Consider the following 23,012-nt stretch of genomic DNA (forward strand, 5'->3'; position numbering starts at 1 on the left):
ACCACCTCGTCCCTCCCCACCCCCTGGCAGGGCTGTGTGGAGCCCACCTTGAGATACTGGTACAGGCAGATGGACATCCAATTAGACAGCATCCTCTCCACCACTGTCTCAGACCTGGAGATGCAGAAAGGCCTTGTGTTGAGGGGCCCTTTAGTGCCCCTAGGATCAGCTGGCTCTTCCAAGTACCCAGACCACCCTCAGAGCAGCCCAGCCTCCATCCAGGCCAGAGCCTCCGTCAGTCTATACATTTACTGCCTGCAGTGACCAATCTCCCAGCCCCCTCAGGGTGGGCCTTTCATCTTCCACCCCATCCTACAAAGGGCTGATGAGAAGGGGGAGCAGATAAGTGGCCAGCACAGACCACCTGCCAGCAGCGATGCCCCCCCCGCCATCCCTCTGCCCTACTCACCGGCACTGGCTGTACTTGCTGGCAAACCAGGTGCCTGGACAAGCCTGTGCTGCCCCACTGCCACCCCCTAACACCCCCCACCGCGGCCTCTGCCCTTCCCCACACACCTGCGCAGCATCAGCTTGGGGTTCTTGGCCACCACATACTGCTCCATGAGCTCCAGGAAGAGCGTGCGCATGATGTCCGTGTAGTACTCCAGCTTCCCGTGCAGCGCCACCGTCAGCAGCGACGCAAAGTAGACCTTGGCGCGGGCCGAGAACTCCCGCTGGTTCTCCAAGGTGTGGATGAACTGTGGGGGAGGCCGGTCAGAGCCCCGCCCCGCCCCGCCCCCTCGCTCCAGAGGCCCCGCCCCTCACGGCTCCGCCCCGCTCACGTTGATGAGGAAGCACTTGCTGTTGAGCAGGTTGGAGAACTGGTAGAGCGCCTGCTCCACCAAGGGCCGCCGTGACTCAGGGATGTCCAGCTTGCCCGTGATCATCACGTCCTTGTCGCCGTCCTTGGAGGGCAGGAAGAAGACGCGGTCGGTGTAGGTCTTGTAGTCCAGCACGGGGATGCCTGCCTCGTGCACGTCGTTGGTCTGGTCCTCCATCTCAATCATCAGGTCTGCAGGGAGGTCGTGGTGAGGCATCCGCCCACCGGCAGCCCCCCTCCTCCGTCCCTCCCAATGCAGCCTCTTCCGAGCCCTCCTCCCCCGGGACCTGCAGGACGGCCCCGACCTGTGAACTCCTTCTTGCAGCGGTCACGCACGCTCTCCTCCAAGCCCTCCAGCTGGGACTTGATCTTCTCGTACTCGCGCTCTGCCTGTTGGCTCTTCCTCCTGGGGGCACAGGGAAGCTCCTGGGACCTGGCCTGGATTGTGCTGGCCGGTGGGTGTGGCCAAGGGGCTGAGGCTGCCGGGGGAGAGGCTCACCAGTAGCAGTAGACAGACACGGCGATGACGGCCACCATGGGCACGATGACCAGCGGCAGGATGAGGCTGAGCGGCACGTCACTCACACGCGTGTCATACTCCACGCGGCCCAGCACCCACTCCCGGGAGCCAAACTTCACCTGCGTGGAGAGGCGGAGTCAGCAAGGACAGGTGCGTGGCCGAGACCACCAGAGCCCGGTGCCCTGTCCCCTCCCTGCCCCCACCCTACACGCACAATGAACTCAGGCAGGTTGTGGGTCGTGTCCCGCTTCTGCCGCCGCTTGGGAGGGGGCTGCACCTCTGGGGGCTCACAGTACAGATCGGTCTCCGTCAGGGTCTTCATGACGCACCGCTCGGCACCCACGAAGGCCTCGGCCTCGTGAATCGTCATCGCCTTGTTCAGATTGGTGCCCTGGGGGGCGGGGGATGGGGCCACAGTGCCCAGGAGGGGTTCAGGGATGCCCCGACCAGCTCAGCCCAGACCTTGGGCTGCTCCCCTACACGCACCCGCTCAGGACCTGACCCCGGGGCTGCACTGGTCCTCACCCGCGCGTGAATGAGCTTGTTGACCTGCTTCTTGACACCCCCTGTGAAGTTCTCGAAGGTGGGGTCAGCGACGTACTCAAAGGCACCAGCCTCAGTCCTGAGCAGGGCTTGGTGCCCATCCATCTGAATGAGCGCCGTGAGGTTGTAGGCCTCGGGCTCCTCGGGGACGGCCGGGGACAAGAACACAACCTTGGAGTCACTGCAGAACACGTACTCCCTGCCCACGACCTAAGAGCCGAGGCAGGACCGTTAGGCCACTTGGCACAGGCTGCATCCTGCCCTGGCGTGTCCCCAGCAGCGGGCGCCGACTGACCGTCACGGGCTGCAGGGCTCCGGCCTCCCGCCGCCGCCTCCAGGACTGCAGGGGCTCGGCTATGACCACCATGGCGAATTTCTGGATCAGGCTGAAGCCCTGTCCTGTGACGTTGATGCTCCGGCCACCACTGGGGGGCAGGGAGGGGGAATGGTGCCTGAGTGGGCACACCCGGGCAAGGGAGGTGCCCAGCCAGCTCCAGAGCAGGTGGCCTGCAAGGCTGTGTCCCCGCCCCCACGCTGCTTTTGGATACCCTTGCAGGTGTGTGCAAGGTGTGTGCAAGCCCAGACCTGCTGCAATGGCAGGGGCGGGGGGTGGGGTGGGGTGTGTGTGCTCAGAGCACGTGACTGAGCACCGCCACCCTGGACTGTCAGAAGCAGGGCTGGGCTGGGTGGCGGGGGGAGGTGGAGGCGGGATGTCGGGCCTGCCCGACCTGCGGGTACAGTGGGGATTTTTGGAGGCCTCCTCCTGTCACCCAGACCAGCTCTGCCATATCCTCACAAGCCCAGTGAGAAGAGGGCACCTGCGAAATAGCTAGATGGGGTGGGTGTGGCCAGCAGTGTGGGAGTGGGGGGCACCTGCCACGGGGGGGGGGAAGAGGTCTCACCTGACAAAGCTTCGCAGCGGCTCGAAGGCCCGCAGGACTGGGTTCTCACGGTAGGTGAAGGTGACGCCAGGGCTGGGCACTTCGGAGCCCCCATAGTAAATTTTCAGGGGCAGCTCTCCCGGAGCCGCCTGGGGGCCGGTGACACACTGAAGCTGTGCCCCAAACTGCGTCCTGGGGGTGGGGATCGCCAGTCAATGCCAGCCCCACCCTGGGACCGCCCGCAGCCCCAGGCCAGTGGGTCAGTGGGTCTGGTTGGTTCCACTGCCCCCTCCAGGATAGACACAGGGTCACGGCCAGAGGGCCCTCACCCTGTCCCCAGGACCAGGGCAGACCAGGATTTGGCGGCCTGTGGGTGACACCCACACTTTACAAGGGATGTCATTGAGGGTCACCCGCATGTCTTCCTCAGAGCCTGTGTCCAGGTGGGTACCATTGATGGTCAACATGGTGCCGCCCGCCTGTGGCCCCTGCTTTGGCTCCACACTGAGGGGCTGGGGCTGCTAGAAGAGAAAAGCAGGGACATTTGACTCAGGGCTGGGGCGGCAGGGCTGCGGCCCTCCCTCCCGGGCCTCGACTGGGCCATGACCGTTGTCAGAAAGAGGCAGGGGCACAGCCTCGCCTCACCCCGAGTCAGCGCATGGCCCCCCAGATCCCACCCACATTTGTCCTGACCTGCAAGAGCCACCTGCCGGGCGCTTACCTGATAGGTGAATTGGACGTGGGGAGGCGAATGGCCGAGCTTCCCGCTGATGTCCACCTCGACGCCCCCCGTGAAGGGCGCCTCTGCAGCCTCGATGGTGCACACGATCCTGCGTGGGTGGCAGGCAGGTGGGCACACTCTGTGTGTGTGCAAGCCCTGGGCACCCACGCATACCTGCACCGTGTCCTTCCTCTCCATCCCCCCAGTCCCCCGGCCCCCCAGGGTAGAGCCTGGCCCAGCTCGGTAGGGCCCAGGTTGCCCACTCACCGGGTGGACACGGAGTAGCGTTCTGGCTCAAAGGCACAGTTCCGGCCAGCCACGGTGACCCTCTTCACGTCGTCTGCTCTGACCCCCAGATTTGACCCAAGGATGGTGACGCGAATGCCTCCGCCGAGCGGACCGGTCTCAGGCTGGATCTGAAATTGGCAGAGCCCGGCTGACCTGGTGGCTGGGGCAGGCCAGGCTGCGCAGCTGGTCCCGGGCCGGGCTGGAGTCCCTCCTGCCAGGGAGGTCAGGGGTAAGGGGGCTTACCCTGGTGATGATGGGCGGTGGGCACTCGGAGGTGGCGTTACCACACAGGGCCGCGTACACACACCTGTTCTGCCCGCTGCACCACACGCACCTGTAGACAGGGTCAGCGGCCAGGCACAGGCTGCAGTCGCTGCGGCCGAAGGAGCAGTTGTAGAGGGTCACTGCGGAGGGAGAAGCTGGCCGTCAGCAGGGCCGCCCTGCTGCCCTTGCCCGCCCACCAGCCCAGCTGCCCACCCCACCCACCTTGGAGCCGGCTGTCAATATTCTTGCCGTAGGACTTGACATACAGATGCAGGGGCAGCGTCTCGTTGGCATCGTGGGAGAGCTGGGGGCACACAGGGACACGCTGCACCCCCGCCTCCCACCCGAGCCCCCGAGAGTGACCACCGTGTGTCCCCTCACAGCTGACGGGCAGCAAGGGGAGGCCTCCAGGTGGCTAGAAGCTGGAGGCTCAGAGACTGAGGATGACTTGGATTCCAGGGAGACGGGAGGCCCAGGGATGCTCTGAGGCCACACCTGCCTGCCGGCCCCGCTTCCCCAGAAGGGCAGCTGGTGAGCCTGCCCCCGCCCCACCCCTCAAGCCCCGGAGGTAACTGGGCAGCCCCCGCAGGGCCAGCCCTCGGGGTCCACCAGCCTGGCCCACCCACCCCGGGAGGCGTACCTTTGGGGTCCGAAAGGAGAAGGTTCCTTGCTCCTGTGTGCTGACTGGCTCCTCAAACTTGAGCAGGTCACTGCCCACGCGCAGGGAGGAGCTCTGCCAGACAGGCCAGTCAGGATACCCGAGGCGGGCCAGCGCGTCCCACATGCCCACCGTGGGCCCCGGGGCCTGCCGTGCCCCACACAGCTCCTGGGCCAGCTTGGGCGCCCCCATCCCGACTGACACCCAGCCGCTCACAGACAGGCCCCGCCACGGTCAACACCAAGACTCACCGCCCTGCTCCCTCCTGAGTGGCACTTGGCTGCCCAGCCCCTGCACGCCCTAAACCCTCGAGGCCCGTCCAGATGTCCCCACGTCCACCCTCTGACCCCTCTGCCTCCCTCACGTGCTGGGCCCTGAGCCGCAGAAGGCTGGATGGGCCCCGGCGCTTAGCTTCTGGTCTGCAGGAGGACGGCTCTGAACAAGCCTGTGCCTCCCCACCAGCCATCACGGCCCCTGCTGGGACCCCCAGGCCTGGCCTCACTGGTTAGCCAGGGCCCCACAAGCCCCCCGCACCTTCACCGTGTCCAGGTTCTTGCCCTGGAAGGTCACCGCCGTCTCGTGGTTCATGGGAATGACCAGCGGGCTGGGGTTCAAGAACTGGGGGCAGTCGTCCTCCTGGGGGGGCAGGGCTGGTCAGGTGCTGCTGGCGTCGGCCGAGCAGCCTGGCCCACGTGCCCTCACGGCCCCTCACCATGTGGGCACGGACGATGCCGTCCTCAGGGTTGGGCGAGGCCTCCCGACACTCGTGGTAGCGCAGGTCCCACTGGCAGGTCCAGCGGTTGCTGGCACAGGAGATGCACCTGGAGGAGAGGGTGGTGAGAAGTGTGGGGTCCGCAGCGGGGGCTGGGAGGGACAGGCAGGGGCACTCACGGCAGGTTCTCCTCCAGGCTCATGGCCACTCGGCAGTCGTAGAAGGGGTACAGGTGGGAGGTCAGGAAGACGTTGCCGCGTTTGAAGAGAAGCTGGATGGTCACAGCCACGTGATCTGTGGACAGCAGATGGGGCCAGCGTCAGGCGGGGCCGCAGGGGGAGGCGGGCTTGGGCTGGGGGGAACAGGAAGCCGGAACTGGGCCCCCCCGGCCCCAACTCCTCCTTCCATCAGAGCTCCCCACAGGCGACCCAGCAGAGAACGGGAGGCCGCGTGTGGAGACCCTGGTCTGAGTGGGGCCCCGCAGGGCTCAGCAGGACCCGCCGCCGCTATCAGATCTCGGCTCGTATGTCGCTCCCCAGGGCTCTGCGCTGCTGGGCCCTCGCTCTGTCCCTGCAGGCACCGAGGGCCGTGGTTCCTGGGCGTCTGGGGCAGAGCGCCTGCCAGGTCCCAGCCATGTCACCGCGTGGCCCCCACCTTCACCAGTGAGTCGTCCTCCGCTGCCCCAAATGCTCAGGGGACAGGCTCGGGCGGGGCCTCACCCTGGCCAGGCGGCGTGCTGGGGATGCTGCTCGGGGAGTTGCAGACCACGGCGCCCCCCTGCATGCTCGCCACGTGTGGCGGTGATTCACCGAAGAGGCACAGCAGCTTGTCCTCCTCGCTCAGGGCCGGGAGGGGACTGACGGTCAGGTGCACCTGCGGAAGGGCCACTCAGCTCACAGCAGGACTCCTCTGCCCAGCCTCAGGGTGCAGGCAACCTCCCGCCCCCGCCCTGAGCCCCAGTCCTCTGGCCATTCTCCGGCCGCCCTCCTGTATGTGTACACCTGCCCCCTGGAGAACTCTCTAGAACCTGGCTCCATTTCATCTGAATGGGCCCCTCTGTGGTCACCTAAGCCACTCCTGGGACAGGGCCTGGGTCTGCCCTGGATTCTCAGAAGCCCCTCGGGTCAAAGGGGCCAGGGGACCCAACAAAGGATGGGGTCCCTGTCCCCAGGCTCAGCACCGCCGTCCAGGCCAGGAGCGAGATACTACGCGGGTCTCCTGCCGTCCCCACAGCCCCAAGCCAGCAGCGCCCCTGCCTCCACCCCCACCGCACACCTCTCCCTGCGCCCGGCCAGCAGCGCCCCTGCCTCCACCCCCACCGCACACCTCTCCCTGCGTCCGGCCAGCAGCGCCCCTGCCTCCACCCCCACCGCACACCTCTCCCTGCGCCCGGCGGCTCATGTTCTGCGGCTGGGTCTCGGTGACGGCCACGCAGGCCTCACTGCGGCTCCACAGCCAGTGGCCACTCTCTTCGGCCCGCGGGCACTCAGCCCTCCTGGTGCATCTGCGGGGGCAGGGGGCACCCGTGAGCCCTCAGGGTGGGGCGGCACCCCCGGACCCAGGCTGGGCCGAGCACCCCAGACTCCCGGATGCTCACCGTCCCTCGACGACACACCAGCCGCAGTAGGGGTCCTGTGAGCTGCGGCACTGGGCGCAGGTGGAAAAGCTCTCACACTCCTGCACGGGGAGCCGGAACACCTGGGGGCACCGGGGCGGTGAGCGGGACTACGGCCGCCGCAGGTGTCGGGCCAGCAGCCACGAAGGACCTCGCTCAGACGCCAGACTTTCCCGGGACCACCAGCTTGATCCCACCTTTACCGCTAAGGCTTAGAAGCCTCGACACGACTCAAGGCTGGGCAGTGAGGGCTCCAGGCAGCAGCTGCTGTCCAGGTTGTGTGGGACCCGGCCGGGAGGCTGGACCTGACCCAGGATCGGGTGGCGCAGGAGCCCGGGGCCCATGTCCCCCACCGTCTGAGCTCACAGAAGCTGCCTGGGGCCCCGCGCCTCCCTGTTTGCACTTGGGGAAGGCCCACTCAGAGCACTGATCCTCTGGTCAGGAGGGGCCCAAGGCCGGGCCGGAGACACAGAACAGCGAGAAACGGTTTCAAAGACGGGAAAGGTGCTTGAGAGACGCTGTCAGGACCCAGGGAGATGACAGTTGGGCCCCCTCCCAGCATGCTCTGCGTGTCTCTAGGGGCTGGACCACCAAGGCCCCTCCTCCCAGGCTCCACAGGCCAACCTTGTCCTGGGTCATGGCGTACAGACTGGCCAGGTCTGCGGCCAGCACCAGGTCCTTCTTGATTCTCTTGTTGATCTCCACAAGGACAGAGCCATACTCCGCGGAGCTGCCATCTGGAGCGAGGTACACCTGTGGGCACGAGAGCAGGTGCACGGTGAGGGCAGGGGGCCTCGTGCACTGAGGACCCCTCCGGAAACCACCCTGCCCCAGCCCTGGGCCTCACCTTGAGGACCCGGCCGTCCGAGGTGCCCAGGAAGGCGATGGTGTGGCCATTCTCGGTCGTCACTGTCACAGCTGTCAGGTTCAGGCCTCCACGGTGCAGCACGGCTACGGCTGAGAGTCCGTCTCGGCTGCCCAGCGGGTAGGGCAGGTGCTCTGAGCCACACGGGAAACTCTCACTGGCACCCTATGGACCATGGCGTCAACGGTGGGTGCAGACCCCCGCCCGAGGCCTCTCCCCACCACGACTCCCAGCACTCGCGGCCCTGCACACGTCCCCCAGGACCGGCCCAGGCAGGCAGGGCCCCTACCCACGTGCTCACTGCTCCAAAACCCAATGCCCAGCATGGCTGACACCTGGGAAAAGTGGCACCTACATCTCACGCTCACCTGTCCGCAGGGACACACACGTACACGCACACACACACACACACACCGGCCTTCACAAGCATGTGGGACGTGGACACGGCAAGCAGTGCCACGCGCAGAACCACACGCGCGTGGTCTAAGCCCGTGGGAGAACGTGCTGAGGCCACATACCGACCCGTGGCCACCACACTGGATCTCGCCGTGGAAGGGCTTGTAGAAGGTGTCCCGGCCCGCCTCCCGGGTGCCCGTGTAGCAGGCGTCGCGGCTGGTCTCCATCTTGCTGTGGACCTCGTCCAGTGGGAACAGGCAGAGGCCCGCCCGTGGCCCCCCGCCACCCCGGCCATCTGTGCTGAAGACAGTGTAGAGCACCCCAGTGGCGCCTGGCCGGGCCACGGAGGCCGCCAGGCAGGTGCCGAAGGCGGGGACCCGGGTGTCGTCGGGGCCCAGGCAGCGCAGGTCCACCTCCAGGTAGGAGTAGTAGAACGGGTCGTACTTGCACATACGTGCCAGCAGCGTGCGGTTCCGGGCCGGGTGCTTGTCCTGCTGGTTGAAGACGAAGAAGACGTAGTGGCCATCCTCGAAGGCAGCCACGAACTGCTGTGTGTTTGTGGACAGGTAGCCGGCCTTGTAGGTGGCGTGGTCCGTGTAGGCCTCAAAGGCCTCCCTGCCCTCCGTCCGGTCCAGCAGGCGCGTGCTCACAATGATGCCGTTGTCGTGGGGCCCGTTGCCCTTGCCCACAAAGAGCACGTGCTCGCCGCTTGGGCCCGTTGTGCTCACCAGCCCCACGGTGGCCACGCTCTCGTCGTTGCTGGCCACGAAGGACTTCTCGCCACTGCCATCCTCGTAGAAGAGGAGCGAGGAGATGTTGCTCAGGGAACGCAGGGCGCAAATGCCCTTGAAGAGGCTGCCGCACTCGATGAGGCGGTTCCGGGAGGGGTCGAGCAGCAGGAGCTGGTTGACGTTGTCAGTCTGCACGGCCTCGTGGCACTGGCTCGCCTCGATGGGCGGCGTGCACTTCTTGTTGTCCAGGGCCGGGCCCGTGGCCGCCCGCTGCTCCAGCTGCAGGTCGGCACTCAGCTGGTAGAGCGCGTTCACCGCCCCCACGTACACCACGCCCGACACCTCGTCCACCACCAGGTGGTTCAGCTCTGTTTCGCTGCGGAAGAAGTCCAGCTTGCGGGACCGCAGGCTTGCACTTGTGCCCGCCAGGCCCAGGAGGGTCAGGGTCCAGAGCTGCAGCGCCATTGCCCCTGGCACCCTGTGGGAAGGGAGGAGGGTCAGGGGAGCCCCAGCCTGGAGGACCCACCCCACCCCACAGGAAGCCCCCGGTGCCTGACCCTGCCCAGCCCGCAGCCCGCCCGAGCCCACGATCCCTTCCCTGCCTTCCCACCCATCTGGCCAGACACACGCACTCTCATCTCTAAGGAGATCATCTCCCAGCCCTCCTCAAGAAGGAACACCTGTAACCTAACCGCTGAGGGGCCAGGCCACCAGCACTGCAGCTCCAGGCCTGGGTGCAGCCGCCCCCGGAGGACTGCACCCTGTCCTCTGCCCCCAGGTTCCCAAAGCACCTTCAGGCCCACCTCCAAGGCAAAAGAGCACCTCCTCCAGAAAGTCTCCCAGACACTCACTCATGTGCCCACCCTCGCACCCCATGACCCCAAGAGCCCCAGGTGCTCCACACTGTCCAGAGCACAGACCCAAGCTGACCGACAGGCCCTGAACATGCAAACAGGTGGGCCACACACCTGTTCTATGCCTGACTCCCGGCACACACGGTGTAATCTGACAAGCAGCAGCAGAGCCGCTGATGGGCCTGCCTCCCCACCCTCTCACCAAGCCTTCCAGGCCCTGCCTCCAACCCCGCTTCCCCTGATGAACCAGCAGGAGGGCCCCAGCAATCCACCCGCCCTGCCTGTGCCCCGCCCAGGGCAGACCCTCAGACGCAGGCACGCCGGACGCAGGTCCTGGGAGGGTGTTCTGGGGTGAACCAGGTCTCTGAGGGGGGACCCCGGAGGCCGCGGGGGGTGCTGCGTGCAGGGCCGGGGCAGGCCACATCAGGGTGCGGGTGTCCATCCGAGCACACACACGGCCCTGCGTATGTGCGCGCGCCCGTGCGTGTCTCTGGATGTATGGGGGCGAGCTACTAAGGCCAAGGGTGGGCTCAGAGTCCCCAGCATGGAGGCCCCTCCCACCTTGGGGTGGTCCAGCACGATCGCCGCCCTCGGGACCCTGATCAGAATCCCCTAAAGTGGTCTTGGCCGCCACCCCCACCGGCCACCCTCTCACAATCTGTGCGTGAGCCCTCACTCCTGGACCCGCCGGAACCTTCCCTGAGGGGGCCTGTGCCCGGCAGGACATTTAGGGCAGCTGTCCATGCCACGTGGCCGAGTGGAGACTGACCCCAACGGCAGAGGGTCATGAGGGGCTCAGGCACAGATTGTGAGAGGGTGGCCGGTGGCGGTGGCCTCCCAGACTCCCCCCACGGCTGCTGCACCTCTACAGAGGAGCTGACACGCCCCCTACGGCCCCCTCAAACACCACCGCCCTGGAAACGCGCTCATTCCCTCAAGAAACAATTACTTTTTCCCCTCCCTTTGACAGCCTGCCCTGCCCCGCCCTGAGTCCTCCTCCTCCAGGAAGGCAGAAGGCTGTCTGCTCTGCTCCATGGCCAGGGGAGACGTTTCTTTGGGGGCACTGGCTTTGGGCAAAGCTGTGCTGACTGGAATAGGATGGACCCTGTGATTCTCACATCAAGCCAGCTTCCTTCTTTGCCCGAGCCACTAGGAAGCCCCCTGGCCAGGCTGTGGCTGTTTTCTATCCCCCACTGCATCCCTCTGTTCTGAGTCTCCACAACATTCCTCAAGCCCCTGGAGGAAGCATAACCGAGAGGCAACCAAGGGACAAAGCCCAGTGACAAAGCCAGAACAAGTGTCACAAAGCCAGTGACAAAGCACCGCAGAATCACCACCGGGCACTGACAGGGGCAGGTCTCAGGGCTGGGGAAGGCGCCCCTCGGCTGTGCACTGAAGCCCCTTGCTCTGGAGTGCTCAGTTCCTGCCGGGCCCCTGGGGACCCCACAGGCCTCCGCACGAGCTGCTGGCTTGACAGTGTCCAGGAGGCAGCAGGGACCTGGGAAGGAGCTGAAAATGGCCTAAGAGAAGGCGGTGGGATGAGGAGACAGGGTGACCCCAGGCCGCACCAAGACGAGGTGATCAGGTCGGGGAGGAGATGGTGCCTTTGGTCAAAGACAGGAAGAGTTCACAGGACCGCGCGCAGACTGTGCAGATCCTGGGCGGAGGCGGGCCTCTGCCACCGCAGGCTCCGCTCGTCTCCGCGGGCAACTGAGGCCGTCTAGGGGAGAGGAGGGTGCAGTTCAGAAAATCCCCAGGCTGGAGCCGGGACGCCCGCGACGCCAGGACTGCACAGAACCAGGCGCGCCAGGAGAGGCCCCGGGCGCTCAGGCACCCTCCGGTACCTTCGCTCAGGGCCCGGGGAGCGGGGGCGGGGAAGGGCAAGGCTGCAGGGCCCCGCCCCCCGCCGCCCCTCCCCCGCCGCCCCAGCTTCCCTGCCGCCCCGCCCCCGCGCTCGCTGGCTCGCCCGCCGCGGCGCAAAGTCCGCTCCCCGGCGCCGCGGAGGCGGGGGGCGTCCAGGCCCCTCGGCCTCGAGCCCAGGCTGGCCCTACCCACCCCGCCCCGGCCCCGCTCACCCGAGTCCCCGCCGCGACTCTGGTCCCGCTCGGCTTTGGCGGCGGCTGCGGCTCCAGCCACGGGCCGCCGCGGCAAGCGGGGAATGAATGGAATGTTCCCGGAGCCCAGGGAGGGAGCGGGCGGGCGGGGGCGGACCTGCGGGTGCGGACGGACGGGCGGGGGCGGAGCCGCGGCCGGAGCTGGAGCCGCCCGAGCCCAGGCCACCCATGGAAGCAGGCCCCCTGGTCCCCGATGGACCCGTGTCCAGGCCCCTCTGCCGGCCGGCAGCGCGCCTAGGACTTGAACCCAGAACCGACCAAGCGGGGAAACTCCTGCCCCCCCCCTTCTGAAAGATCTCTGCTGTGACCCTGAGCCCTGCCTCAGTCCTGGTAGCTCACAGACGTGACAGGACCCAGGAGATGGAAGGGTCACAGTGCATAAAAAAGAATGCTCTGGGGCTTCCCTGGTGGCGCAGTGGTTGAGAGTCCACCTGCCGATGCAGGGGACGCGGGTTCGTGCCCCGGTCCAGGAGGATCCCACAAGCCGCGGAGCGGCTGGGCCCGTGAGCCATGGCCGCTGAGCCTGCGCGTCCGGAGCCTGTGCTCCGCAACAGGAGAGGCCACAACAGTGAGAGGCCCGGGTACCGCAAAAAAAAAAAAAGAATGCTCTGGCCTCCCTCTGGTTGATGTCCACTTGACTGAGCCCCTGGGGCAGAAGCCCAGCCCTGTCCTTGGCCCCAGGGGCCCCCAGGGCTGGCACACCAGAAGTGCTCTATGAAAGCCATGTGTGTGGTCACAGAGCAGGAACAGGTCTTGCTGCTGACAGTAACACTGGCCCAGATACTGTGCTGCTGCCCCCGCCCCACCCCCCCTCAAGCAGGCCAGGGCCAGACCTGGGCTCCCTGGCCCAGGACCCCTCTTGGTGGTGGGCAGAGTGAGCCTCAAGTCCAGGGGTTCCAAGGGCCCCTCACGCTGAGCCCAGGTCACACAGTCTGGCAGGAGGGACTTGGGTGACAATGATAGGCAGCAGCTCCCTCCACTTCGGGACAAACAAAGCCTCAGGTGACCTGCCTGGCCAGGCCCACGGGAGCAAAGGGTGAACCACCTGACCAGAGGCAGCGCTCAGGCCGTCCTTGCGGGAGGTGCCGGGCACAGCCCGGCAGAGCTTCCTGCGGCTGGCGTTCCTGGAACGGGCGCTTCCTGTTTTGAAGGCAGCCCGGGACCCTCCGCTTGCTCACCGGACCGGCGGGGATTTCCTCAGGGGCATCAGACGCCTCTTCCTGGCCGAAGCCCGGAGGTGCACTTCCAAGAAGTCGCACAGACTCCAGCCTGCTGCTGGCCAGGAAGGCGTCTGGCCAGGCGCCCCCTCCCCCAGCCCAAATTCCCAGCCCTAACGTTCCAGATTCCAGCACTGCAGCCAGCGCCCAAACACACCGCCCCAGCCTCGCAGCAGAGCCCACCCCTCCCAAGCAAATCCTGGCCCCCCCATCAGAGAATTGGGGGGCCTGGCAGCGGCCCCCACAGCTAGGGCACCTGGGTTTGGGCAGACGTTTGCACACCGGGCCCGACCGGACCAGAGCCTCAGGGACACCAGACGCCTTCACTGCGTGGCTGTAGCCCCCCTGCCTTCCCCAGGTGGTGCCCAGCCGTCACTCACCCAGGCTCCAGAAGTCCAGCTCAGTCTCTGCTCCAGGCCAGCATGGAGATCCTCTAGGAAGCAAAGGAGAGACAGTGGTCTCACCACAAGCCTGGCCCCTACCGCCTCATCTCTCCTCTGCTCCACAGCTGGGGGGGGCAAGGAACAGCCCATGGGACCCCAGCTGGCCTCTGCCACCCTGGAGCAGGAGAACCTCAACTCCAGCCTCCTCCACCCGGCCCTCACGTCCCCCCCTCAGACACTGGCCTCCCACCCCCTAGCCCAGCACCCCAGTGCACACATGCCCACTTGGTGTGTATGCCTGACACCACCCTTCTTGCCTCTGCTCAAAAAAGGCAGAGGGAATTCCCTGGGGGTCCAGTGGTTAGGACTCTGCGCTTTCACTGCCGAGGGCCTGGGTTCAATTCTTGGTCAGGGAACTAAGATTCTGCAAGCTGCGCTGAACAGGAGGAAGAAAAAAAAAAAGGGAAGAAAAAAAAGCGGAAGAAAAGGGCAGGGAACAGCTTCTCGTTAAGTCTCTCGGTACTGTCTGCTTATTAAACCAGGACGTTAAAATTAAACTTGTTTTCTGAAGAACGTGCATACACACGAGCCCGCAATTCTACTTACTAGCTGTGTGACCTTGACCAAATTATTTAACTTCTCTGAGCCTCATTTCCCCATCTGTGAAGTGGAGACAGTCATAGTGAGCTCCCCCAGGGGTTTGTAAGAACTAAATTATTCCGGCCAGAAAAGCCTCCGGAGAGCCTGTTACACTGTAGCACTCAGCAACGCTTGCTATTGTATCCTCTCCTGGATAAACACCCATGTGTACCCACAGGGAGGACTAGTCCAAGGATACTTCTCAGCATGGTTCATTATAGTGAAAATTTGGCAACCACCCAGCATGCAACCAGAGGACCCTGAAAAACCATGGTGCTGATGAAGGTGGGTGGGCCATGCCGACCCAACGGAGCCCAGACCTGTTGGGGACGGCTGTGGAGCAGAACTCCAGGTATCACCACACGTGGGTGTCGATACAGACACACATGGTTTAACTGAGAAGTTCTAGAAGGCTTCATCCAAATTGAAAGTCAAGGTGAAGCCGGTGGGGGGGGCAGGGAGGAGGGGGCTGGGACAGCAAAGCAACTTCATTTGCCAGTTTTGGAAAAAAATTTGAGAAGGATATATTTACATACTACTTGTCTAAATAAAAAGAGGTCTGTGTAATAATAATAATCAGACCCCCTCCAGCCCCACTCTGCCTCAGGACACGGCTTTCCAGGCGCTCAGTGACCACACCCCAGCCATCTCTCCAGGCCTATCCCAGGTCTCCTCCCCAGGTCTCCTCGGCCATGGCCCACTGGCTCCCTGCCTGGCTGCCCTCCCCAGCAGCGCTCCCCCAACACCTCCTCCACCAGGGTCAGGCCCTGCTCCCCCCGTACCCCCCCAGGCACTCTCCCAACGTGGGGAACGACAACGTGGGGAACGAGTAGGGCCCAGGCCTGGGAGGCCCCACGGCCGGTCCAAAGGAGACCAGCAGGGGCAAGGCCTGCGGGGAGGTGGGTGCCACGCTTGCGCACATAGGCAGGAAATCCCTCTGGTGCCCGCAGCCCCTGGCTGAGCAGTGAAGGGCTAACCCAGGAGGAGGGGCTCAGGGCTCCAGCTGTGAGGGGGAGGGGTGTGCTTTGCCCTAGGCACTCAACAACACAGCCTTTGTGAAAGGGGCAAACTCAGGTGCCAAACCACAGGGTGTCGGGATGATGGAGCCGCATGAGAAATCTGGACCAGGCCTGGCCTCGAGGCTGCATCCAGTCCAGGTGGAGGCTGAGCTCGGGGTCCACAGCACACGAGGGCACAGGGCGTGCAGACCTGCCACCCTGAAGGGACATCACTCTGGCCTCCGTGTGCCCTGTGCACCGCCCTCCACTGGCCCAGGCCCCTCCCTGGCCGGGGGTGTGCGTGCTGCAGGTGTCGCCAAGGGAGGCTAGCCTCTTCCAAGGGACACCCTCTTCATGAGCCCACACACCCAGCCTCCACAGCCACCACCTCACCCCTCGACAGACCTGCCCCAAGTGACCCACTGGGGTGGACCCACCTCTCAGACCCTCCAATTTCTCCTCCCAGCATCAGGCTCCTCCAGCCAGCACTTCCTCCAGAAGGAAGCTTGACCCCCTCCCCTTCCCCTTTCCTAACCCGGCCTCAGCCACCGTGTCCTGGCCCCCAGCTGCCCCAGCGTGGCCATCCTGCCTCTGCTCTGGAGGGTCACTCCTTCTATCTCAGATGAAGGCCACTGTCCTGAACACCCACAGGCCCCTGAGGCCATGGGGTCCCCCCACCCCACAACCACACCCCCAGTGCTGCTGCCCAGAGGGGCCTCAAGGGCTGCGCTCTGGACCCCACCCCACAACCACACACCCAGGGCTGCTGCCCAGAGGGGCCTCAGGGGCTGCGCTCTGGAGCCATATTATGGGGTTCAAACCCCAGGTCTGTCTCCTCCTACCTGGCTTATGTGGGCTCTTTACAAACTTACACTGTGCCTCAGTTTCCCGGGTGTGACCTGGGGGGTAATAACAGCACCAACCCAAGTGGGCTGCCGCGAGGTGTAAGTGAATCCGTGTGCAGAAATCCTTCGGTTGTCCTCTCAGTGGAGGAGGAACTCAGGGTGACGCCATGATGTCGCCATGTCTCTGCTTTTGCTGTTCCCCCTGGGAAACTCCTGCCCATCCGTCAGAAGCCTGAGACACCCATCCTGACCTGGCCCTGCAGGACTGTCACTCCTCCGCTGTGGTCTGCGGTCTTCACTGGTGAGCAAGATCTGAACACAGGATTTGAGGCCCTAGGTGGGTCTCAGCCCAGTGAACCGGCAAGGGGGTGACACACAGCAGAGGAAGCTGAAAGTACATGTGCCCCTACAGCTGGCCCCTCAGCCTCACGCACACAGTGGTCTGTCCTCCCCCAGCCAGGGCGCTGACGGGCACCGGGCTGCAGGCGGCCCAGGCCTCTCCTCGCACGTCCACAGGAGTGGGAAGCAATGGGAAGGAGCCTCGGCCACTGGGTCCCCTGAGTCTCCCCCTCCTCGGGTTCCTTTCTTCTAAGCAGTAGCTGCCCCACACACCCGGAAAAGGTAAACAGGAGGCGCCCACTGGGGAAGGGCAGGGTCCTCAGGCCAGGCCAGGGCTGCAGGGTCCCCCTCCGGTCTTGGCACCCCCGGGAGGAAGGCCCTGGGGTGCCGGCTAGACCTCCCTGTCGCTAGCGTCAGGCAAACACAGATTGAACAACTTCTTAAAGCTGAAGGCAAAGCAGTGCACAGCACCCAGGGCTGTGGAGGCCCCTGGCAGCCTGTGGGCTCGGGAAGGGGACCCAGAGGCAGACACGGAGAAACCCACGATTCAGGCTAAGGCTCGAGTCCAAGGCAGGGACACCCTGAGATGGGGGTGGGGGGAGTCTTAGCACCTTGTGGAGGGCACTACGGACCCCCAACGCGGGGGTGGGGTAACCTACACCCGGCGGACAGGGTGGGGGCCGCGTCGCCCCGGGGCCAGGCCAGGAGGCAGCGAGGGTGGCTGTCCCGCCTCGGGCGCCGCCCCTCCCCCGCCCCGCAGCTGGCTGCAGGGGACCGGCCTCTGCTGCGTTCTCGAGGCGAAAATGCAAATCTGCAATTAGCCGGGAGCGCGAAACAAATCAGAGAAAACTAAACAGGCGAGACGCCGGCAAATCCGAGCCTCCGCCGTTTTCAAAACAAGTGCGAGGGAGGGGCGCGAATGGGGCCGGGGGGAGCGTCGGGGCCCCCGGGCCAGGGCGAGAGGGAGCCCCGCGGTCCTACCGCGCCCGCCTGGGGCCCCGGGTCTGAGTTCAGCCCGGGAGGTGGGGCGGTCCCCAGACGGGGAGGGCCGGCCTGGCCTCGTAACACCAGGCGACCAGGTGGCGGCGCGGCCCCGGGGGACGACCCCTCGGAAGCCCCGCCCGCACCCCGCGGCCCCGGGGGGAACAAGTGGGCCTCTGAGGAGCCTCCCAGGGGACCCAGGGCGCACGGTCGGCGGGAGCCTGACCTCCGGTCGCCGTGACGGCGGCGGCCACGTGGGCCCAGGGACCCGTCCCCAAGGAGCCTCGCGGGGCGTCAGGCTGTCCTCTGGCCGGGAAGGGCGCGGTGGCCAGGCCCCCCCGCTCCGCGGTCGGCCAGTGATCCGCCGAGGCCCCAGCCGCAGCCGGCATGGCTCCCAACCCCCCTCCTGCCAGACTCACCGGGCAAAGGCCGAGCTCCCCGCACAGCCACCTAGGAGCAGGCGCGGGTGGGGCCGGGCTCTAGGGACAGCCTGACGTCTAGCCTGAGCCTTGCGTCAGCGCTGGGAGAGCCTCCCACAGGACCCCTCCCAGGTGTATAGGGTGTCACCTCCCCACCAGCCCGGCCCACAGCCCGGTTCCTCCGTCAACTGGCAGAGGCCGTGGGCCAGAGCCCATCCCCGCCGGGGCTGCGGAGGCTGATCAGCCTCCCCCTGCAGCCTGGGCTCTGGGCCCCAGCATGAAAATCACCCCTGCCTGGTGGCCCAAGACCCCGGGCCAAGGGGGAGTGGGCGCAGAGAAACCAACCCCAGGGCTTTCTCTGCCACCTGCCTTTGGGGTCTCCGGGCCTGCTCCCCCGACCCCATGGGCCTCCCCCCAGCCAAGTCCATAGCCTCCCACTCCTTCCTGCCCTGTGCTCCCAGGCCGCCTCTCAGCCCCTCCGTCTGATACCCGAGGTCACCGTGACCAGTGTCTCTGCGTCCAGCCCTCACCCTCAGGCGTCGCAGGGGCTCACCCGGCAAAGCCCTAGGGTGTGTGCTGCAGCCGCAGCCGCCCACGCCCCCGTGACTGCAGACCCTGCAGTGTGGGCGCTGACCCAGACTGGGATCTCCATGCTGTCGGCAGTCGGTCCCAGTCACTGCCTCACCATGCGGTGCCTAACCTCGTGGAGAGACGGCTTAGGACGACTTGGTTTCAATCGATTACTGTCCTTCAAGAATACCTGCCTGGGCGCTGCCAGCAGCCTCCTGGGCCTCCCAGACCCTCAGGACACAAGGTGGGATTCAGTAGGTTCTGGTGCCCAGACGCCCCACCATGATGCAAGACCCACCTCTCCTCCTGGCCGCCCCCCTGAGTCCCAGCCACCATTGTGTCCCACCTAGACTCGGTTTGGGCCCCACTTCTGATTCCCCCCCAGGCTCGTCCATGTCCCTCCTCTGCAGAGCAGTCCTTCCCGTCAGAACACCCTGCAGCTTAACGCCTCCATCGACTTCCCCATGCTCGTGGGGACCCCCCAAATGGGCCCGCTGACCTGCCCCATCTGCTCAGCCCGAAGCCCCCAAGCGCTTCCTGTGTGCCACACGACAGTGCTGTGTGCTGGGGACAGAGGGACAGGTCTCTACCCTCCAGGGTCCGGGAGCCCCCGTGGAGCTCCCAGCAACTTGTCGGCCCTGGCACACAGCGGCCACAGTCAACACCCGGTGAACAGATGAACGGGGCTGGCACTCAGGCAAGAGGTGGTCCAGAGACCACCTCTCCAGTGGACAGCCTGTCAGGGTCAGGCTGAGAGGGACAGGAAGACGGGGTGAGATACTGGGAGAAGCCAGATGTGGGCTGGGGCCGGCTGAGAGAGGGTGGGCACTGCAGGGCATCGGGAGCACAGATGAGGCCAACGGGAGCGCCCAGCCGCCCAAGCATCGGAGGGGCTCCTGGATGAGGAGCTGCGCCCCCGTTCCGCAGTCCCAGCCGGGAGACTGGGGACATCTGGCTCCACGCAGGCAGGAGCCACTGGTTCTGAGGTCTGCCCCCACCTGCCAGCACCCACCGCTGAGCTGCCCGCACTCACCTCCCCTTTCCAGGCTCACCTCCCACAGCTGGCTGGATGCTGCCCGCCCGGAGCCCCCTTCCTTTCCCAGGCCGTGCGCAAGAGGCAGGAGTGGGACATGGGGGCGGACGGGTGAGGGCCCGAGCGAGCAAGGAGCCGGCCAGACCCGTAATCTCCCAGTCAGTCTGTCAGCGCCTCAGCGGTCACCCCGAGCCCCCTCCTCCATCACAGCCGAACCCCACAATTAGCCTGCGGCGCTGTGCCCAGCTGGCATGCCAGCCACCACTCACACACACGTGAGCACACATGTGCAGGCACACACGTCTGCCCCAGACCCGAGCACCTGGGCTGGGTGAGCCTCGGGCAGCCCCAGCACTGCGTCCGCCCAGCACACCCAGAAGGGCCGAGGGGCCTGGAGGAGCTGGGCAGGCCTGGAGCTGGCCTCGAGGGACCCGTGTGGGAAAGGTGGGCCAGGGCCATCTGCGTGGGGGGACGGCTCCAGGCTACTGGCCCGGTCTCTGTCCAGGTGGGGTCGGGCCCTGGTGAGGTGCAGGGTGCTTGCGGGGCTGGGTAGGGTCTGGAGTCCAGGCTCAGGGTGGGGCGGTGGTCCGGGTTAGGGTTAGGCTTTGGAAGGGCAGAGGGACCGGGAGTTTCCAGCGAGGAAATACCCCAGCTCAGGGGAAGGCAGAGTGGTGAATGGGACAATGGTGCAGGGGTCAGGGGGCAGTGAGGTGGCCGGGACTGCATGGGGGGAGGCGGGCACCCGGCCTCCCTGGGACCACACACCCAGGAAGTAGCCCACAGGTCCCTGGGGCCAGGCCCAGCACCCACCCCCTCAGCGGCTCACTCAGTTCAGCAAGGAGCTGTCACACACAGGGGTAGGGCCAGGGGCCACCTGCAGGAAGCGTGGCTGGGTCTCCTGCCCCTCACATCCCCCGGCCCGTCTGGGGGAGCAACTCCAAGGCTGAGAGAGAGCAGGTGGGCTGCGCTGGGGCCTCTCCTTCCCACCACCTGCTCTCAGCCCCGCCAACTCACCCAGCTCTGGTCCTACCACTGGGTGCAAGTGGGACAGCGGCCACCTTCCCTGGGGAGGGCAGCAGCCGCGCCACGGCAGTGTCCTGGGCCCTGGCCCTCCTCCAAAGTAGGCCCCCCCGCTCTGAGGATGCCCTGGGCTGGGGCTGGGGGCTAGAAGCCACATTCAGGCCCAGAGCCCACACCTCCCATGGCCGGGTCCACACGCCCTGGCCACCCCAATCCTGCCGCTCGTGCCACAGGCCCCCTTGTACCCCAAGACAGACCCATGCTCCCTAACCTATCAGGGCTGTCCCTAGACCCCTTCAGCACCCCTCCCTCCAGCACTCAAGGACCCAGGTGGGCACCAAGCCAGTCACCCTCTTCCCACTGTCACCCATGCTGCACGTCTGGCTGTGGCCGAGGAGCCCTGGAGCCGCCTCAGCCTTCAGCCACCAGCTTGGCACCGGGCAGGGTGCCTGGAGGGGAGCTGACGGCGCCCCCCAGAGAAGTCCAAATCAGCGCAGGGCCCATGGCCTGCACAGGTGGCATGCTGGCTCAGGGGGCCCAGATCGGAGCAGAAGGACAGCAGCCGGAAGTGTCCCTGCCTCGGGAGCAGACGCCCCTGCCCTGACTCTGTTCATACAGGTGGCCTTCTGCAAGGCTGACATCAAACCTTTTCCCTTTCTTGCTCTTCCTGAGGAGGGGGTCCAGCGGGGGCTGCGTCACAGAGATCTGAGCTCGACACGGTGCCCCTCCTCCCAGAACCCCCCATGGGAACTGCCGGCCAACTGCACCGAGGGCTCTGGTCTCCACATCCGAAAGGGACGAGTGCAGGGCAGGGGTGACGCCAGCACTGGGGTCAGAATCCAGGCTGCACCCACAGGCCGCACTTTTGCTCCCACGGTCCCCAGGCCAGGACTCACCTGGCACCAGGATGGAGAACTGCCAGGTTTCAGAAATCACGTGATCTTAGGGGCTGAGGACGGAGGCACCAAGCTGAGCCCTCTTCCCAGATGCCCCATCCCCAGCCCAGGAGAGCACCTCCTCTGCCTAGCGCACAGGGGAACCAGGCACTCGGGTGGGCCAGTGGCCAGCCCACAGGGTGGAAAGCTGCCAGCCACGGTGGGAGCAGTGCTGGGGGAGACACTCTCCGTGTGAAGGGGGCGCTGAGCTGCAGATGAGGGACCAAAGGGTGACAAAGGGTGGGAAATAGGACCCCAGCTCCAGGGGGGGCCAGCCCTGGGCTCCTCCCTGTGACTGGAGGGGCAGACCGACAGGTGTGCCCCTGGCCACCCCGGGCTCCGTCTGGGGTTCTGGGTCCAGTCACTGTCACACGTTCGTGAATACCACAGGGGTAGGCACTGGGGGCAGGACAGCAGAGGCCCTGCCCCGCCCTTCAGAAGCCCCGCCGGATGGGAGGGAAGGGCTGGGAGCAGCTGTGCCCCGGTCTGGCTCGGGGTGGGGGGCCCAGGAAAGGGCAGGATTCTTGCCTGGTCAGCAGAGGGAACGAGGTCCTCAAAGCCTCAGGGGCAGAGGGAAGCAGGAGCCCATCAGAGGATGTGAAATCACAGAAGGGAAAACCATGAAGGGACCACATGTGGCCTGGAGAGAAAAAGGGAAGCAACAGTGCTTCCCCAGCCCCCATGCACCCCAGTGCCCCCCACCAATTACAGGCCACCAACCACCGATCCAGCCTGTAATTTGAGACCAAAGACATGTAGAGGCCCCATCCACCCCACCCCACCCCAAACACACATAGCCATTAGCCTCAGGGGGAGGGACTCTGCCCAGTCCCCACTGCCAACTAGGGACTGGCCCCCAGTGAACCCGTATCCAGCTCAGCTGGGAGACCAGCCTGGGTTGAGTTCTGGCAAGTCTGATCGCTCACCTCCTCCCCTGACTGCTTTCCCGACACCCTGGTCCAGGGCAGGCTCTGGGCCCAAGAGGCTCTTCAGCAGGGAAGAAAAGCTTATTCCCCCCACCCAGGAAGCCAAGGCAGGAGGCTGGTGTCTGTTGCTGCAGCAGAAAGGACTGAGGCCTGACGGGAGTAAGAAGGACACAGAAGGAGGACCAGAGGACCTGGCGCCTCAGCGCGGATCTGCCCAGACCGGAGAAGGGGCCGTGTGGGAGAGCACTGAAGCCACAGTCTGTCCCCACCAGTTCACTCCCCTGGTCCCAGGGCTTCACCAGCTCCGGCCCCCAGGAAGCGGGTTCAAGGCAGGGAACAGCAGGTTCCCAGAATGGCCCAGGTCCTGAGACGGCTCAAGTGCCCGCAACCAAGCTGTCCTGGGGGAGACGGGCACATGCCATATGGATCCCTCCCCAGGCTGCCGGCCCACCCCAGTGCCTTCCAGTCCAATCTCTTCTGCTCCACTCACCTGGGCTGAGGCCAGGCCCCTGGGTTTACTGCACGCTGCCCCAGCTGCCAGCTCTGCCTCACAGCATGGTCCCTACAGGGGCCACTGGGTGGGTGGCTGCACACGTGCCTACACGGACCTTGGGAGCCCAAGCGGCAGAGGCAGCATCCCAGTCGGCTCCTTGCATCTCTGGCCTTGGGCTCCTCACCTGTGGGACCCCTCCCCTACGGGATCCTTCACCTGTGGGGTGGGGACG

General features: G+C 65.7%; 1 protein-coding gene across 9 annotated transcripts in view; it reads right to left on the reverse strand.

Moving 5' to 3' along the window:
* The window catches only part of PLXNB2 (plexin B2), a 29,639-nt gene that overhangs the window by 4,331 nt on the left and 2,296 nt on the right, over nucleotides 1-23,012 (reverse strand). For 4 of the 9 annotated variants that reach the window (XM_067698495.1, XM_067698494.1, XM_067698493.1 and 1 more), the window contains exons 2-27: nucleotides 14,189-14,242; nucleotides 13,580-13,632; nucleotides 8,406-9,492; nucleotides 7,870-8,052; nucleotides 7,647-7,775; nucleotides 7,005-7,105; nucleotides 6,785-6,911; nucleotides 6,127-6,280; nucleotides 5,587-5,701; nucleotides 5,408-5,516; nucleotides 5,230-5,331; nucleotides 4,678-4,770; nucleotides 4,260-4,341; nucleotides 4,017-4,177; nucleotides 3,753-3,901; nucleotides 3,486-3,594; nucleotides 3,149-3,285; nucleotides 2,786-2,956; nucleotides 2,179-2,308; nucleotides 1,866-2,093; nucleotides 1,555-1,731; nucleotides 1,320-1,459; nucleotides 1,126-1,226; nucleotides 783-1,012; nucleotides 517-698; nucleotides 48-114 (exon numbers count right to left, since the gene is read on the reverse strand). In XM_067698495.1, the coding sequence (XP_067554596.1) occupies nucleotides 48-114; nucleotides 517-698; nucleotides 783-1,012; nucleotides 1,126-1,226; nucleotides 1,320-1,459; nucleotides 1,555-1,731; nucleotides 1,866-2,093; nucleotides 2,179-2,308; nucleotides 2,786-2,956; nucleotides 3,149-3,285; nucleotides 3,486-3,594; nucleotides 3,753-3,901; nucleotides 4,017-4,177; nucleotides 4,260-4,341; nucleotides 4,678-4,770; nucleotides 5,230-5,331; nucleotides 5,408-5,516; nucleotides 5,587-5,701; nucleotides 6,127-6,280; nucleotides 6,785-6,911; nucleotides 7,005-7,105; nucleotides 7,647-7,775; nucleotides 7,870-8,052; nucleotides 8,406-9,479 (4,251 nt within the window). In that variant the 5' untranslated portion in view covers nucleotides 9,480-9,492; nucleotides 13,580-13,632; nucleotides 14,189-14,242. Of the gene's footprint in view, nucleotides 1-47; nucleotides 115-516; nucleotides 699-782; nucleotides 1,013-1,125; nucleotides 1,227-1,319; nucleotides 1,460-1,554; nucleotides 1,732-1,865; nucleotides 2,094-2,178; nucleotides 2,309-2,785; nucleotides 2,957-3,148; nucleotides 3,286-3,485; nucleotides 3,595-3,752; nucleotides 3,902-4,016; nucleotides 4,178-4,259; nucleotides 4,342-4,677; nucleotides 4,771-5,229; nucleotides 5,332-5,407; nucleotides 5,517-5,586; nucleotides 5,702-6,126; nucleotides 6,281-6,784; nucleotides 6,912-7,004; nucleotides 7,106-7,646; nucleotides 7,776-7,869; nucleotides 8,053-8,405; nucleotides 9,493-11,436; nucleotides 11,589-11,943; nucleotides 11,969-13,579; nucleotides 13,633-14,188; nucleotides 14,243-23,012 lie in introns of those variants that run through there. The other 5 variants (XM_067698489.1, XM_067698490.1, XM_067698491.1 and 2 more) reach the window with 5 other exon arrangements.

This window comes from Pseudorca crassidens, chromosome 11 (genome assembly GCF_039906515.1).
Source record: "Pseudorca crassidens isolate mPseCra1 chromosome 11, mPseCra1.hap1, whole genome shotgun sequence".
In the NCBI taxonomy this organism is placed as follows: domain Eukaryota; kingdom Metazoa; phylum Chordata; class Mammalia; order Artiodactyla; family Delphinidae; genus Pseudorca; species Pseudorca crassidens.